The 18,802-nt window shown below is 29.5% G+C and overlaps 1 protein-coding gene across 2 annotated transcripts in view; it reads right to left on the bottom strand.

Annotated features, from left to right (window-relative positions):
* Positions 1 to 12,746: 12,746 nt before the first annotated feature.
* Positions 12,747 to 18,802, bottom strand: part of LOC129958165 (pleckstrin homology domain-containing family B member 2-like) — a 31,800-nt gene continuing 25,744 nt past the window's right edge. For both annotated transcript variants that reach the window (XM_056070405.1, XM_056070406.1), the window contains exons 8-9: positions 15,561 to 15,638; positions 12,747 to 12,977 (exon numbers count right to left, since the gene is read on the bottom strand). In XM_056070405.1, the coding sequence (XP_055926380.1) occupies positions 12,841 to 12,977; positions 15,561 to 15,638 (215 nt within the window). In that variant the 3' untranslated portion in view covers positions 12,747 to 12,840. The remainder of the gene's footprint in view (positions 12,978 to 15,560; positions 15,639 to 18,802) is intronic.

The raw sequence follows: 18,802 nt of genomic DNA, 5'->3' as shown, positions 1-18,802 counted from the left end.
GTTGAATAATAAACATTATCCATGTGATTTTTATACCAAAACAATAAAATTTTTGTAATTTTTTTCGTAATGTGCATCTAATACAAAGTGTTAGTGCTCGCAAACGGATCAAATACCACATTTTACTTCAAAACAACAATGCTTAGGAACGGATTAAATACAAGTAACTGGATTATTTTCGTTGATTAGATAATTTCTTTGAAATAGAAATGAAAGAAATAGATTTTTTTTATTGAACTTTTAGAATTAAACGCAAAAGACAAATCGTTAAATTCTTTGAATACTAAACTAGAAGCAAGTATTTCAGATCCAAATCAGTATGACAAGGAAATAAATAAAAGCGAGAAATTTAGTGAAAGCATTGTTGAATGTCACCCAAAGATTTAAAAAGAAATAAAATTATTGGAAGAAGAAACAACAAATTACAAGCTAAGTATTGTTTAGTTAAAAAACTCGCCAACTATTAATTTGCAAAAAATTCCTCTCCCTAAATTTTCAGGATAGTATGAGGAATCTAATTATTTCCAATTGCAGTTCAAAAATTTAATCTTATTTCATAAACTATTGTTGACAGAGCAAAAATTATATTATCTAAATTCATCAGTATCTTGCTCTGCGAAGAAATTACAGTCAAATGATGAAATTGCCGATTCATTATTCAAAGCGCTTCTGACAGATTCAAAAACAAAAGATTATTAATAAAATTTCATATTAATAACATTCTAGAAGCAGTAAAATTAATCAATGAATCAGCCAAAAATCTGAGAAATTTAACCGAAAAAAATTAAAAAAAAAACATTCGTGAGTTAAAAGTATTGGAATATAATCGAAATAAAATTTCAGATACATTAGTTAAGCTACATACATTAGTTAGTTAGTTTTTAAACATTGTTATTAGTAAATTAGATAAATAATTATGGTAATATTAAGAATCTAGCTCTAGCTGAATAATTTCATTAGATGATTAAAATTTTCAAATATCAAATTAGATGATTTAATTTCTTTTCTAGAAAAGAAGCGAGCTCAAGTATTAGAAAATATCAAGCTGTTAAACAAAAATCTTTTCAAGACAGAAACACAAAACTATGATCGTTCTTTGTGAAACTAGTAAAGTTTAAAGTTCAAGTGTTATTTATAATTTGTGTTTTCCTAAATTTTGCTGTCTATCAAAGAAATCAAGTTGCAATTAATTCCGACTAGCCCACATTTTATAAATTTTTGTAATTAAAAAAATGTGTTTGTCGTCGAAATATATTATTGTATAAAAATGGTATTGAGGTATAATGCAAGCCCTCCACAGCAGTCTCTATCAAGAAGAGAGTACGCATTCAAAAATTGAATAGCACCGAGTAGGAATTTCACAGCAATGCATCACTTCCAGATAATTTTTCTTATTCCCTATCTTATATAGATAAAACAAACTACTGTACAGTTCTCCCTATACTAAAAGTATGAGTATTAAAGCATTTGAACGCCAGTATTCTTCAAGCTTGTGGTACGCTAGATTCAGGATCCGGTCAAGGTCTAATGATTTCAAACTTTGCAAATAAGTTAGGTCTGCCTCAAGAAAAAATAAATTTCCCGATTTCTGGTTTAGCTGGAAACAAAATTAAAGTAAAATCAAGATTAAAACCATCAATTCAAATGGAAGTGGACCTTTTAATGCTTCTCCGGCATTTTAGCAGTTCAGAAAATAACAGATGTCCTGCCTGTAATAGTATTCAATTTGGAAAATGCAGCTATTCCTGATAATTTAACTGATTCACAATTTATAATTCCAGATAAAATCGACGGTCTAATTGGTGCCAAGTCATTTTTGACATCATTCAATGTCATTAACAGAGTTTTCGGCACATAGCTACAGAAGCAGTTAACTCTAACATACCAATACAATACTGTGGCTTCATATTAAAAGTTCAAAATATAGAAGATTTTATTGAGAAAATTCTGTGAAATAAGGACCATTAATGAATTTGAAAGGATATTCAGTGAGGAAAGAAAGTTTTGCGAATAATTCTAAAAAATGACGCTTGTGATAAAACAGGTCAATACATTATTCAAATGCCAATAAAAATATTGTAAAATTAGGAGATTCTAGAAACACAGTAATAAAAAGATTTGATCAGCTGCGAAAAATGCTTTCCAAGACATGCAGTAATGAAACACTTGTATCAAGATTTCATGTAGGAATACTTGGATCTTTGTCATTTCAAGAATGTAATTGATTCTAATTATGGACAATCAGTTTCGCAACCCTGATACTACTTTTCCCCTCATGGAGTCTTCCGATATGAAAAACCAACAACAAAACTGAGCGTTGTATTTAATACATTTTTCTTTACATCTATCTGTACCCTCAACTATCAGCTATTGAAAGGGCCTGACAAAGAGGACAGTTTTGAAATAATGATAAAATTCAGGGAGTATAAATTTGGTTTTACAGCCGGCATTAAAATATATATATATCTTCAGATATTTATAGATCCAGTTCAACGTGACTTGTTAAGAATCACGTGGAAGAATAGAGAAAATGAAGAACCACTTGTAAATATAATGCTAGAGCTCATTTCCTTCAATTAGAACTTTGAAGTAGTTAACTAAGGATGAATCTTTTAGACTACCATTAGCCTCAAATGTAATACAAAAAACGTGAACCTCTTGAAATGGCAAAGGGCAAATTTTGTACTCTGAGATTATTTGAAGAACTAAATCAGATGACATCAAGAAGACAATCTTGGTTGGATTTAATGATGCTTTACACGCTTCAAATGGAGCTGTGGTCTGCATTAATACAGAAGTGAAACAAATTCAAGTTTTATGAAACTTATCGCCAATAAATCTTGTAAAATTCCACCTGAAACAATTTTTATTTTACGTATGGAATTATCAGCGTGTCTTTTTTTTTTCCACAGCTAGTGGAAAGGATTCACCATGTGCTTCAGATAGATGCTATTTTTCATACAGATTCAACCATATCTCTTGCTTGGATCAAAAATCTACCAAACTAGATGAAGACTTTCATCGGTAACAGAATTTTGGAAATTCAAGATTTGACAGTCAGTGACGACACGTCTGAATTCAGCCGAAATGAGCCAGTTCTGAGTAGAACATAGACGCTTCTTCAAATAAGCTTTATTTAGGAGAACTTTAAAAAAAAACTAATTGCAATTTAATTTCAACAGCCGACCCTTCATTTTTAGATAATCTTCTTAGCCTTTCCAATACCTTTTGTAAATCAGAAATGTACCTTTTATTTTCAGATTTTTAAATAATTTGAAAAGTTCCAACAAATGTTCAGGTCTACAAATTCTGTCGATATTGCCTCGTTCAGTGGTGGCTAGATGGTCAGCTGTACAAAACAAGATGTCTAGGTCTGTTAACGGTAAATGAACTCCAGCTTGAATAGTTGGCTTTATTTAAATCAGTGCAGGTAATTTGTTTTAAATATGAAATGAATTCTCTTGAAAGGGTGAGAGATCGTTACAAAAGGCGAGGTAAGTTGTTTAGATCCATTTCTTGATAATCATAATGTTTTACGTGTATGAAGAAATTGATCAGTTCCGATTTATGTTTAGATATTTATTTTTTTTCATTTTGCTGTCAAATAATAATAAATTCACATTTTTATTAATGCAGTATTTTGATTTTATATACATATGCAATATTTCATTTTGAATACTGGTGCGCAAATAATGCTATTTTTTGTCAGAGAGGAATTGAGGCCTTTATCGGATATAAATACAGAAAGGAAAATTATCCACGAATGTGTCATATGTGCAAAAAATAAAGCAAGGAAGATAATGCAAATTATGGGAAATCTTCCTACGTAATAGAGTCAATCCCATTTATCATTAATTTAGTAAATTATGGGAAATCATTTTCTCAAGTAAGGATAGATTTTTTTGTTGCTCTTTCTATCTCTGCTTATAATACATATGAATGTGTGTGTGTATTGGCTCTCTACAGAGTAGACCATTTGATCTACAGCTACAAATTTGACACATATATATATCGGAGTCTGGAAATGTGCACCTCGGAGCTATATTTGTGAAATTTTAATTAGAATTTTAATTAATTAAAAATTTAAGTGAATCTTGGCTTTTACCGTGATAACTTCCGAAAATAATACAGCATATAAATACATCGTTTTGAAATTTAAAAAAATACCTTTGTAACGATATTGGTTTAATAGTAATGTGAATTTTTGATGGATTTTGTCAATTTAAATATTTCAACAAAAGATTACATTGTTGCTCTAAATTTAAACCCTTTTCATTATTTCATCAAATATTTATTCGCGTGATTTTCCTCCATTGTTGAAAGCTAAAGAAGAAGGATTCTGCTTAATATCTATGTAGTTTGCAAGACATACTTTTAATACTCAGAAAAGTTCAGCTTTAAATAATTGTACTTGAACTAAAAAAATCGAAATCGGCTTCTTTTCGGATTTGGCATATCATCTTCTTCTGTATTTCTTTAAGATATAAAATCCAATATCAGTTATGATTTTTTTGAGGTGGCACGCAATCAGAGGCGGCGGTAGCAGGGGGGCAATTGCTTCCTGTCGGCGAGAGATTGAGGGTTTCGTCGGCAAAATTGTTATCCATTTTAGGACGGTTGTACAGAGTAGCGCATTATCGAATATGATTATTTAAATTCCACCTTAGTTAATATATTGTAAACAGTCGAAGTATCTCAAGTAACGGTTAAAGTAATTTGACTATATTCGGCAAAATAATCAATAGGACGGTAGGCCAATAATATACCGTATTTTGAGGATAATTTTTGATAGACCGAACTAAGAACTGAATGCAATGGATGTCGAAGATGTTAAGTTCACAGATTTTCTGATCTGACATCTGATTCAAATATCGTTCATTAAGCTTATAATTTGTACTACTTTTGGTAATTTAACCGACAAGGTAACAAGTGAATAAGATATCGACAAGGTGATATTCTTCTCATTTTGCTGGCAATTTTTGGTCGGCCGACTATGAACTTAATGCGGTGAATGCCGAAGACATAAATCTGCAGATTTTCAGACATTTGATTGAAATGTTCATTTAGCTTATAATTTATACTAGATTTGGCAATATATCAGACAAGTGAATAAGCTATCGCGTTCTTCCGGCAACTTTTAGGCAACCGGCTACGAACTCAATGTGATGTATGTCGAAGACTCTATCCCCATATTTTCAGGCATTTGATTCAAATGTCGTTCATCAAACTTTTAATTTGCCCTACTTTTGGCAATATAACCGACAGGACGACATGTGAATAAGGCATAAGATATGTCCCATTTTGTCAAAAAATTTTGATTGGTCGACTAAGAATTCAATGTGAATGGTTGTCGACGAGTCCAAATTCTGTCATTTTATTTTAAATGTCATAATGTTCATTCAGCATTTAATTTCTACTAAATTTAGTAGAATAATCAATAAGCTGTCCAATGAATAAGACGTCACATTTTTCCTGACTAATCTTTCTCCTTAAGATTTTATTATAGATTATGAAAAAAAATGGTTTTCATCACTTCGATTACTCCAGTGGAATTATTAGAGAAATTGATGCTTTTATATTATTCATGAATAAGATGATAGAGTTGTTTTCCGAAATTCATCATTCAAATTCAAGTTCTAAAACTTATCGTCATCTTATTTATATAATTATTACTTCCTCAATAACGAAATGATAAATTTATTTTATTCATTTCACTATGAGAATAGTCTGAACTAAAATCTAGTTAATGGTTAAACTAAATTTAATAAACCATTTAATACTCTTTTCTTTTGACACTCTTGTGAATATGCATGCTAAAAAGAGTTATTTTGCTGTAGCCACATTATGTGAATTCATTATAAATCACTGAAGTAAGTAAATTGTATAATTGTAAATTAAATTTACTTAACCGTAAAATATGTGTTTTCTTTTGCAATCTAATTTATCAGGCTACAGTTATTACACTAAATAAATATTGCTGACTGCAGTTGACAAAAATAAATAAATATTTGTGGTTTGATAGCTTTTTAGCTACACTAAAAAGAGTTTACCCAAGTATGCAATTTGTTAAATAAATAAATTACAACCTATCTTCAGACTCTCCATTCAATATTATGACTATGTAATCGGGAACGAATAGTTTATATATTATTTTTTTCTTTCAATTACTATTCGCGGCAAAAACTATATAGTTCCAGATGCTTCTAAATTTTTAATAGACTTTGAATAAAGATGTCTCGATAAAAAGATGATTAAAAGAGTTATTTTTAGAATATTCATAAATAACATACGAACCCCTTGACATACGAAATTACTTAACTTCCTAATAAGATGGCAGATCTTATTTCGGACAATTACTGTTATTTTAATCCATAGAATAACATAAGGGCATTTGAGGTAATGGTGCATTTTCAAGGGATTTTTGCATTTTAAATTACTTAATGCTTTCACTTAATTTCAGATTTAAAATTCAATAATTCCATAAGCGAGTCAGATTCACCATTGTATATGAAAGAGTTAAGAAAACCCCATGTATACAACTGAGGAGATAAAACTCACGTTTTTGGGTGAAATGTTAGTTTGCAATAACTTCGAATTAAAAATGTACTTAACCATAGAACGCGTGCCTAAAAATGTAGATAGGGGAATTCATATTCAAGATCTAATTGTTTTTTAATAAAATGCATCGGTTTTTAAGTTTAAATATATATTGAACAACAAATACATGGGGAATCTAACGTTTAAGCAGTCCATTTTTCTTAAGAATGTTTTTCATATCTTACATAAAATAGTAAGTTTATACGTAAATTTAGAAAATATTTTCGCCAGCCTTCTTAAGAAACAACAACATTGTATCTTTTAAGCATTCTATATTGTTCATGTCTGATCTATAGTAAATTTTTGTTGAGCACGCGCACTTATTCTCCTCAGATTCGAAATACCTTCGCTCGTTGTTGCAATCCTTACTTAACAAATATTATAGGTAGGGAACTACGCTGAAAAATATCTTTTTGGATCAAACATCGTATACTTTTTATTTATTATTCTAGATTTCTAAAAAAATTTCTTTTATCAAATTTTTTCTTTCAACATTCATTTTATATAGATTCTACGATAAGAACATGCATTTGTTCATTTAGAATGATACGCCATTCTGGCGCAATTTATGTTCCTATCTATATACTACAACCTAGAATAAAATATAATCATACTTTTTTTTCTAAAATTAGATCTTAATGCAATTAAATCTCAAGAGTCTGATAAAAAATAGGCTCAAATATTAGCGATATTTTGTCAGTCAGTAAAAGAAACTGAGAACAACATTTTTTTTTACAGATATCTGTAAATTTTTAACAATGAAAGAAAGGGTCAGTATCTGAATAAAAAAGAAGCTAAATAATACTTTATTTTCGTTAATAAAATGTAAAATTAATTATTATGAGTTATTTTGAAGCCAAATTAGAGATATTGACCTTGCCCTCCTGTCGGATTTGTCTTGCCTCCCCGTCGGCAAATCTCTGCTGACGCCTCTGCACGCAATTTTGTTTTCCCTCTTTTGGCATGATTAATAAGTGCCTATTTTCCCATATTACTTGAGTTTATTATCTTCTTATAAAGTCAGAAATATGCAGAAAGTGGAATTTGCGGAACATCTATAATGTATTCGACTAAGTTAGGATTCATATTTTTATTCATCTAATCTGTATCAAATAAGGGTCTTCAGTAGTTCATTGCTTAAAAAAAATTTCTCTAATCTACTCTGAATAAGCTCACAATTCCTCAAATAATAAACAAGCCATTCAATATATTCATGTGCGAGGGACTGAACACCATCGCGATGCTTCCGCAAATTGAATGTTCCTATTCCCACCAGAGAAATTTATTCTATTTTCTCAAGCAGTTATAGCATACATGTGCTTCCTCATTAGCAGCAATCCAGGAATCTCATGAAAACAGAACTGTCTCTGAAATCGAAATTAGACTAATCTATACAGAAGAAAAAAAAAAAAAAAAAAGAGAGAGAGAGATAGATAGAAAAGGGTTGAGTTTCCGCTATTATATCCAGGAATCTCATGAAAACAGAGCTGTCTCTGAAATCGAAATTAGACTAATCTATACTGAAAAAAAAAAGAGAGATAGAAAAGGGTTGAGTTTCCGCTATTATACAGTTGTTTCTGCTTTGGTACTGCGGCTATGATCTTTTTTTCTTGAAATGTTTAGAGATCGACATTTTTTTAGATTAAATATAAAAAACGAATTAAGAAACTTAAAATTCCCTGTGTTTTCCTGGTTTTTATGGAAATTTTCCTATCTTTTCCTTGTTTTTTAAATTCCCTGTATTTTCAATGTTCTCCCGGTGCCGTGGCAACCCTGCGTTTCGCACTGTTTTGGCAAATTCGCTTTCGAAGAGTCATCCTGTACGAAACATTTACATACATACACTTAAAATGATGTATAAGTATGCATCCTGATATTATCTAAAAGCAACAAAAAAAAAAGTGTTTGGAGATACTATCATTATGTGTGTGTATAGTATAACGTAGTTTCATTCCTACAATAACAACATAGAGTAACAAGATAAGCAAACAAATAGTTCCATATGTGTAGCGAATATCGATATTTGGTGATGGAAATCGATCTGAAATCCTTTAATAACCACGTTACAGATCTTCATTTCGAGAAAGTGATATGGCTGTTTAAGAAAAGAAAATGGTGCAAATTTCAATATAAAGGTGATTTTTTATATAAATAAAATTAAACAAACTTAAAGAGATAAATTTTCTAATTTGACAAGTATCTAGGGGTTTATTGAAAGATAATCATTTCCCAAATGTATGTAATGAAGTTAAATGGTGGAAAAACCAGCTTTGATAATTTTGTGCCGACCAAACGGTATAGATCAAGCAAGTTATATGGCATGCATAACTAACTGTCAATTTCGAAACGATATAAGTGCGAAAGTGATAAAACATATAGAAAAAATCATTTACAATATAGTATAATCACACACACACAAAAGATGTGTTAGAAGAATTTAAAATGACCGGAATTAAAAATGCAAAATGTTAGTGTTTTTAACAATAGCACGAACAATTTTAACAGACGAAGTTGAAAACAGGCATCAAATGTCGACATGCTGTAACTGTTTTGTTTTTAATTTATTGCTGATTATCAATTTTCCTTTCCCGTAATGAGGCTTCACGTCTTTTTTTTACATATAGGAAGTATTTAAAACTAAGGTTAACTCTACTGGTAGATGATTTCTGCATAATATGATCATATATTTTATTTTCAATAGTTTTTTCAATGTTATAATTTATAAAATCATTTGTTCCTGTTTCATCTGTATCATTAGAGTTAATTATATATATGTTAACATTTTATTTGACATTGGAATAATAAAAACTGATAAAAAGATGTTTAGATGAACTGATAAAAAGATGTTATTTGTTAGGATCTGTAACTTAAAATTTTGCTAAGGTTTCCTTCAACTGAACTCTGGTTATTTTATTTGGATTTGTTCTTTTATGTGGACAGCCCCTTAAAAATTTCCAGTATTTTAAACCTTTACAAAGCTTTATTTTCTTTCAAATGGTACCTTTGGTATAAATCCACAATGAATAATGACAGAATAATGATCATGCCAGATTAATGGTTCGTGTCCCCCACTCCAAATACCCATTTGCTTAAATAAAAATATTAATACTTTATGCATATATGCATTTTGGCATCCAAACAGTGAATTTATACTGCATATTAGAGTTAAGTCCATAATGGTGAAAACATTTTGGTAATAATAATAATAATTTATATATATATATATATATATATATATATATATATATATATATATATATATATATATATATATATCATGCTGCAATAATAAGCTATAATTATTAAATAAGCAGACAAAAATATTAAATAAATAAAACAGGTCCTGCTGACACGAAATATTCAAGACAAAACTACAAATTAATGTGACTTATTCACTTGATTAGCCAGCTTTTTAAAATTACTTTATTATGTAACATTTTTTCACAAGCGAAAAATAAACAATGTGAGAAATGATTTAAATAACAAGCAAAATACCACCACATTCATTTGATATGTTTCAAAAAAAAAATACTACAATTATAAAACAAAAAGCTAATTCAACAATGTAAGTTTTTAATGTCAAGACTAGAAGAATATCAATTTGAAATACGCATACACACGCGTGCACACACACACACATAAATATATCTCAATACAATCATTTCAAATAAATATTTAAATTATATCTATCTATCTATATCTATCTATCTATCTATATATTTATATGCTACATTTTTTATTTACATAAATTTCAGCAATATTTTTTAAAACAAAGGGTTGATCTACACATATATCTAAAAGTGAATTTCATATCTTTCATGCTAAAAAAAAAAAAAAAAATGTAATAAAATCTGCAATTATCTAGTCAGGCAAACTAATTTGATATAATCACAAAAGTCATTAAAAATTGTTACCAAATAGAACTGATTTAAAAATAGTTTCTTCAAAAATGAAAAAGAATCACCACATGCAGAACACAAGATAAATATTATAGAATATGCAGATTTGAGTATTCATATGCAATGAATATGAACCAAAAAGTATAATACCCATATAAATATCTGCATTTGTGTTTTAAATTTCTGTGATGTAGTTTCTTTAAAATTGCATCATTTTAAATTATATATATTTTAATCATAAAGCACTTTAACCTTAATCATTAATGAAATTCCAGAGAAAAGAAGTAAAATTGTTTTAATTCAGAGATATGATTTGAATAAGTCGAAATGTAGTTTCAATACACTGAGACACAAACTATGTTAATTAATGAACATCGAATACAAAAGAAATAAGATATTATACACTGTGAAACTGTAAAAGCTGAAATCCATATAGGACAAAATAAAATATAGCAAAAGACTTCAAATCAGTGATAGACAAACACACTATAACATAATGTCATCATGACAAAGATGATACAAAAATAAATTAAGGGAATGACATTCAAAATTCTTTTATTTAATTACCTCAGAAACAGTTTTATCATGAAAATTATAACCCAACATTAAAGATGAACACATACTGAAATTTTTAACAGATAATCTCAATGTATGATTAAAACAACAAAAAAAGTATAACCATCTGTTGTTTTCTGACAAAATTCTCAATGGAATATATTACTGCAAAAGACCAGTCTCATCAAATGAGGAAGAAGTTTGAAACATCAAAAAGGTTTGGGCAATGAATCGTATAATAGTATACTGACTCTATTATACTGAAAATAAAATATGAAGAAATAAAGAATCAAATTCTACACAATTAAAGTATTAAACAGCAGAGTTACAATTTATCAAATACATAAAAATTATAACTATCATCCATAATACAGAGCATATGAGTATTTAATTACTGAACATAATTAAAAAACAAGATTTACCATTACTCAAAACATAGTTAAAATTTCAGAGGAAGGGAAGAAACATAAGAATTTTTGTTGATATTAATCTATTCAACATTTGAAGAAAATCAATTTTCCAAAACAAATATATATGCATCAAATCAAAATATAAATATATGACAATTTTTAAAAGATTATACTTTAATGCATATTTAAAATGAAAAATATTAATTAAATTCAAATCTTTTAAATAAAATATTAAAATCAGTCGTCTGGGATGGAAAAATTCTCAGCACTATATGAAAGAATTTTAATATGATTTTACTTTATTTAAATCATGCCTTTAAATAATATTTCATTTATTAGAGGAAGTTAATACAAATATCATCTATAGAACATGATTATTGTTTAATTACATTAATCTGTTGTATCACAATATGATTCTGTGATAAAATCAAAAACAGTAAACTCTTTCTTAAAAATGTTTGAACTAAATTACTTGAACAAGAAAGAATGTGAAAAAAAGAGACATATATAGTCTTTACATTTCAAATTTTACTTTATGAAAGATGTTTAAACAATAACTTTTGAGTAAGTTAATAGGGATGAAAATCGATACTAAATAACAAAATGCATCACTTTTATCAGATTTAAACGGAAAATAATTATTTGATATAATTTCATCCAGTTATTCACAACTTTTTTTGAAATATAAATAACTAACAAGAGAAAGCATTTGCACAAATTATTTACAAAGAAAAATTATGCAGATAGATGGTAAAATTAAATGTGCCAATAGAACTAATCCACTTTCAATGAGATTTTAATATTGATATTCTTTTAAATATGTTTTTGAGTTACAGATACACATGTTTATTCTAACTGATATTGATTAATATTATTAAGAAAAGAAGAATTGCTGTCCTTTTGTTTGTCTATCAATTTCTTATAACAGATATAATATGATTTCAAGATATTCAGCTAAATACACTGCCCATAGCTACTTCCAATAAAAAAATCATTTTAAATTAAAACTTTCAACCAAACTATAATTTCTTATATACTGTAACTGTAAAATGTCAAAAATGACATTTCTAAGAATTATTTAGCATAAATAAAAATCATATTTTCTTGGCACCTGGAATTCAAACACAGACAAAATCTACTTTTCTTCACTACAAAATAACTAAACCACCAGTTTCTAAAATAAATTACATCAATTTTTTTTAAATATTTTTAACATTAAACCTATATTTAATATGAGTTTACATACAGAAAAAATCATCGTAGAAAAAGAAGTATTTTTTTTCAAAACTATTGTTTTAAATTAGTCTTTCTATAATAAAAGTAGGCATATTGAAAATGGCAAAATATCAACAGTCTTGTGGCCACCAATTTCAGAATGTTTACCACCAAAGTAGAGGACCCCACATAAGAGATCCAACAGTAGCACCTCCTAACATGCCCATTGCCAAATCTGTTCCATCAGGGCGATACCTTTCAGGATGATACACAAGAGCAGTTTGTCCTGGGTTAGCAGTCACTAGAAAAAGCACAAATGCAAATGAACAAAATTTAAGAAATGGATATTTTTAATTTATCATGTTTAATAATTTGAAAATCTAATCTTTTATGGTTTTCTTATAACTGTAAAATTTGAAGAATTATAGAATACAGAGAATTTCTTCTTCTTCAAATACAAAACATTGAAAGTAAATTTCAGCTTCAATCAATACCAGAAATACGGTACGTCCATAAAAGTAAAACAAATCTCTATGGACAAAAATGTGCAAAAAATGAAAATATAAAAACTGAAATGCTACAGAACAAGATACATTTAAGCGAAATAAATATGCCAGAATAAAAAATGTTTCCAAGATAAAAAGGTCCATGGTAATTGAATCACTTAAATGAAGAAGATTCTCTAAGACTTAGACTAATGCAGTATTATTAAAACATGGAGAAGCATTGTACAAGTATAAGCGACAAATCAATGAAAAAGATATCGCTACCCATTTACTTAAAAACATAATTTAAAGCTAGTTTGAGATATATTTGAGATAAAACTACTCTTTACAAGTTGAACCTTCGATATATTTAATGTTCAAATTAAAAAGGCATTCAGGCACTTCTGTGCGAAAACTACAGGAAAAAAAGCAACAAAATTTTGCATACAAAGATTTGATTTTAGAAGAAAAAAGTTCATAATTTAGCCCATAAGGGAAAATAGTGTAGTGATACATCATTTGTATAAAATTTTAAGTGCAAATACAAACTCAGACTGAAATTCTTTCGTCTATATAATGTGTGCAGAAAAAAACTTTTTATTAAACTACGACTTTAGTGAATATGACATTATTTTCAACAGATCAAGTATTTTTTGTTAACTTTTCATTAGAGAGATAACAGCGCTTTATCGCGCTTAAGGCATTTCGTCAGGTGAGGGCTTGAGCCGAAGTCCTCTTACTTAATCGCGTAACGATCGGCGGGCAACTAAGGAGGTATTGATGCTCCAGGTGTCATCTTACGGGGCACCATCGGGACAAAACATTAATGCATTTATATTCTTTAAAAAATGCAATATTATAACAAGGAGAAAAAAATATAATGCCATGCCATCTATATTTACTAAATCGATTATGACGATCGGGAACGAAAAAATTATATTACATCCCTGGTGTCTTGCCCCTTCGGTTACGCCGCTGCTTTTACTGTAACAAGCCTTCGGTGAGTGAATTCTATTTTAAGGATACTGGAACATTTACAGTGAAACCAGGACAGGGTAGCAACCAAATGCAATACTGAGAGAAATTACAATTGCAGTTGCAGAATGAGCAATAACAAATGCACATGACAGCAATAGTGCCCGTGCAGTTTAAGAGCTTCTTATTTTCTCATAAAATAAAAGTTATTACAGGTATTTTTTAAAAGTAAACACCTTATTTGTACAGCTGTGTAGTATTCCTATTATTAGCCAAAATATGAACTAATCTCTCGTTCTTCTGAAATCAAAGCTGTATGCAGAGGAAAGTATGTGTACAAAATTTGATCGTAGTCCATTCATTTGTTTTTACACAGGAGATGTCCAAATACCTCCTAATTAATTTAGATCATTCTGCATATTATATTACAAACCTACAATTTTTAAATAATGTAATAAAAGATTTTACAAGTTAAAAAATAATAAGGGCTGCTGAATATACAATATTTCATGAAGAGTTGTATTAGGGTGCCCCAAAAGTTTCTTTCTCATCGCGATATGAATGGCCTTATCGGGCTCTGCTTGTGCAAACATGCAGGTTTATCTATTAGCGGTCTATGTCATCGGTTTCAATCTAGCTCTACTACACCCCAAAAAAGTTCTTTTGTCCATTTGGTGGGATTGGAAAGGCGTAACTTTCTAGGAGCTCCTTCCTCAAGGTGAAACAATAAATTTTACGAAATACTGTCATCAACTGGATCAAATGAAAGCTAAATAGGAAGGGGGAAAAAAAAAAAAAAAAACCCGCCCGGAATTAATGAACCGATGAAGCGTTGTTTTTCATCATGACAACGCAAGATCACATATTGCATTAATCGTAAGAAAGAAGCTCTTACAGTTTGATAGGGATGTTTTACCGCATCCTGCATATTCTCCAGATCTCGCTCCATCTGGTTATTACTTCTTTCTTTCCTTAATAAATTCTCTTCGTGATAAGCGCTTTGAATCCGTCAGCGAACTAAAAGCGCACCTTGAGGATTATTTCTTGTTCAAAACACAACAATTTTGGAAAGAAGGAATAATGAGGCTTCCTGAAAGACGGAAGAAAGTAATACAGCAAAAGAGTTCTTATATAACAAATTAAATAATATCTTAGACAGTAAATATCGTGCATTCATTTCCTATCAGAAATAGAAAAGAAACTTATGGGACACCCTAATAAAATTAAACACAATGTTTTTTGTGTAAAACGTAACACAAATATCTAACATTTCTTTATATTGTTACAAACAGCATCAAAAGAGGCCAAAATATTAAAAAATGATTAAAAGGTTCGTTCTGTTTTGAAGATTTATGAAATAATCAATCATGTTGACTGTACAAGAGCAAAATCTTTTGCAACAAAATTTAAAGCACTATACTTACTGTACTGAGGTCCAGGATAACCATAATAGGCTGGAGATGGATACGTAAACTGAGGCAAAAAAGTGACTGAAGTATCCCCTAAATATTGAAAACCAAAGAAATGTAATTTATAATTAATTAAACGCATTCAACCTTGATTTATCATAGACTGCATGATAATGTTGATTAGCAGGGGCATCAAAACAGACACACATGCAATCAAAAAACAATAATATATCCTAACAGCTACACTACGAGCAAGATGTTAGGTAGAACATGCACACAAATGCTTATTTCACTTTTCTGGTGAGAATTCATTTATTCACAATAATCAATCTTAAGGTATTCCATTTTTATTCCCAAGCATTTTTACTTTCAGCGAAAAGTCATGATACTCAAAGTTGAATACATTTGGCATGACAGATTCACTCAAAATATTCAAGAAAACGTATTTCATTTGTAATATTTTAATAAAATAAAAAAAAAGGACAGAAATTTTAACATACTGACAATTATTTTTGTGCAAAGAAATTGTTAAAAAAATAAATTATATGAAAAAATCAAAATTATTTTCTAAATTTATTTTAATAAACTGGAAAATCATATACAGGATGAGTATGCGCTTTCATGACATGTTTTTGAATTCATGCAATAAGAATACATGCGATAGTGTAGCAAAAGATTCATGCAGAATGCAAGAAATGCAGTGAAAGAGGTCAATGATTTTTAATGCCCCAAGATTTTCCACCTACAACATGATCATGCAACTTACTCAAAATTTTAAATCCGGCCACAATTTCTCATCAAGTCATAGTTCTAGAAGTTGTACATTCTGGAAATCAAATACCCACTTATCAAGTAACACTACGACTAAACATTCTAGGCAAATAACATGAACTTGCAGAAACTAGAAAATGATTGTAGTTTTGAATATGCAAAAAATCCGAATCCTTATTATTTTTAATTCACAATGATTTTTCAAACAAGAAAATCAATGATTTTTTTTTCAATTCAGAATTGTAAATTTTATACAGTATTAAATATAAAATGTCTTCTAGTTTTTAACTTTCGATATCAATAACATCATAATGGTCTTATTGTGTAATTTTAATAATAATTTTTATACTACATATAATTAAAAATGGTACATTATTTTGTGTAATTTAAATTACAAAAAAAAAAAAAAAAATCCTAAATGACTTATTGCTATGTTCTAGAATATAAGGTAGTTGAGCATAAATTCATTCAAATATAACAAAAGTTCCCAGATAATTTATTCTCAGCTTTTGCTTTACACGGTGACAGCGAGTTTAATCAAAGGGGATATAGAATTATGTGCAACATCCTTGCACCATGCACAAACCACAATAAAGAAGGCCCTTTCTTTTCCCTTCTGGAGGCCCTTTCTTTTTCGAGAAGACTGGCAATTTGGTCCTGTAACCTGTACAGCCAATGGGACACGTTATGAATCTTTTATGCGCAAGCAGCTCATTCCAGCACTGCAATAGCGCGAATGTGTGGATAATGCAATTTTTATGGAAGATGGCGGTCCTCCGCACATTGCAATATCTGTAAAGTAGCTGGTGAATCTGCATTTTGGAAAAAACAGAATTGCCATTTCCTAACAGCAGAGTCACTACGATTACCTGACCTGATCCGATCCTTTGAGAGATTTCTGACTGTGGGGTTACCTAAAGGATGCTGTGTACGGGGATCCGATTGTGAACTTAGATCAATGGTAGGCAGACCGCGACTCGTGAGCCAAGGATTAGATTGAAGACGTTCTTTGTAAAAGTCAGCTAAGAGTACCCTAATTAAATGAATAACAATATACCTACCTATATCATTTATGTCTTAAAAAATGTGTCTCTCAAAAGAAATTTCAGCCGTTGAACTGTTGATAATTAGATTTGTTGAATAATGAGTTAGCCGACCACTGACTTACGTGAACTGAAAACACGCAGTACATAACACATTCACAGTATCACCACTGAAACACTAAGATCTGTTGAGGAAAGGCTATTTTGCTCTTTCAACCCGTAGGAGAAAATGGTGGACAATATACTGAACATTTCTTAAATAAGTTGCCGCCGACTTCTTTTTCTAGACGGTTTTATCAGTTTTTGATTTGTTTTAGGGTTTTTGACCAAGGCACAATTAAAAACCGATTTTTTGTCACAGTCGCGGAATCTATCCACCACTTTGTGATGGCGGATGGGCTTTGAATAAAGAGTGCAATAACAACATGCCAAGTTTTTTAATTAGCGTCTTATAATGAGTACATTTCCATCTATCAGTCAATTTTTGAACTATTTTTTTTCCTTCTTTCTCAAAGCAAATCTACATTACTTCATGTATACTCAGATGAAATATCAGGTCATTCTGTCAGGTCATTTTTACAGCCTTTTGAGAGTGCAACTTTAATTATAATTTTCCTCATATGCAAAATGGTTAAGTATATAGAATGTCTTTAAAAAGTTAAAACATGCTTTAATATTTATGTCTAAGATATAATCAAACATTGCAAAAATGTCCAAATTAAGGAGAAATATTATGTTAATAAAATAATATTTCTTCTCAATTTTGACAGTTTACCACTAGCTGCACTAATACCACTGCAAAAATAATACTAAAGTCTTCAAAATTGACTGTATAATGCTTAATTGAAAATGTACCATTAAAAATGAGGATCGCATATAAAATTAAAAATCAAGATATCGCAAGCACTGAGACAAATAACAATAACATATATGAAAAGTTCGGCAAATTCTGCCTAGACTAATTAATGCATTTAGGGATTTTTGATTTTTTAGCATTAAGGGTGTTGATCCCTCACTTCATCATGAGATGGCTAAGGACTTAAAATGAGAAGGCGGGTAACCGTCAATGACAATACATCAGTGATGGATTGGACCTATGCGCTTCGCGGTTTCAGAACCACGGAGTCGTTCCGAGGTCCAGATTCAAAACTCAAACGGTATTATTACCCAAAATTACTTTCATGATACTGTTTCCATAACTGAAATTTTAATTCTTATATGAATAATTTAATAAATTATCATTAACAATAATATGATTTGCATAATATTAATATAATAATTTCGTTCCATTTGCTAACTTTTAATTCAAATTGATAAAAATGATAGTAATAATTTTTTTTCTTAATAATGAATATTCTTAAAACTAATCAATAGATTATGAAACTTTATGTTTCTTCTATAGTTTTTAGTATTTCGACGAATATTTTTGAGCTGTATCATAAA

Source organism: Argiope bruennichi, chromosome X1 (genome assembly GCF_947563725.1).
Source record: "Argiope bruennichi chromosome X1, qqArgBrue1.1, whole genome shotgun sequence".
Classification (NCBI taxonomy): Eukaryota; Metazoa; Arthropoda; class Arachnida; order Araneae; family Araneidae; genus Argiope; species Argiope bruennichi.
Note: the sequence above shows the minus strand (reverse complement) of the source record. Positions and strands in the feature narration are given on the sequence as shown.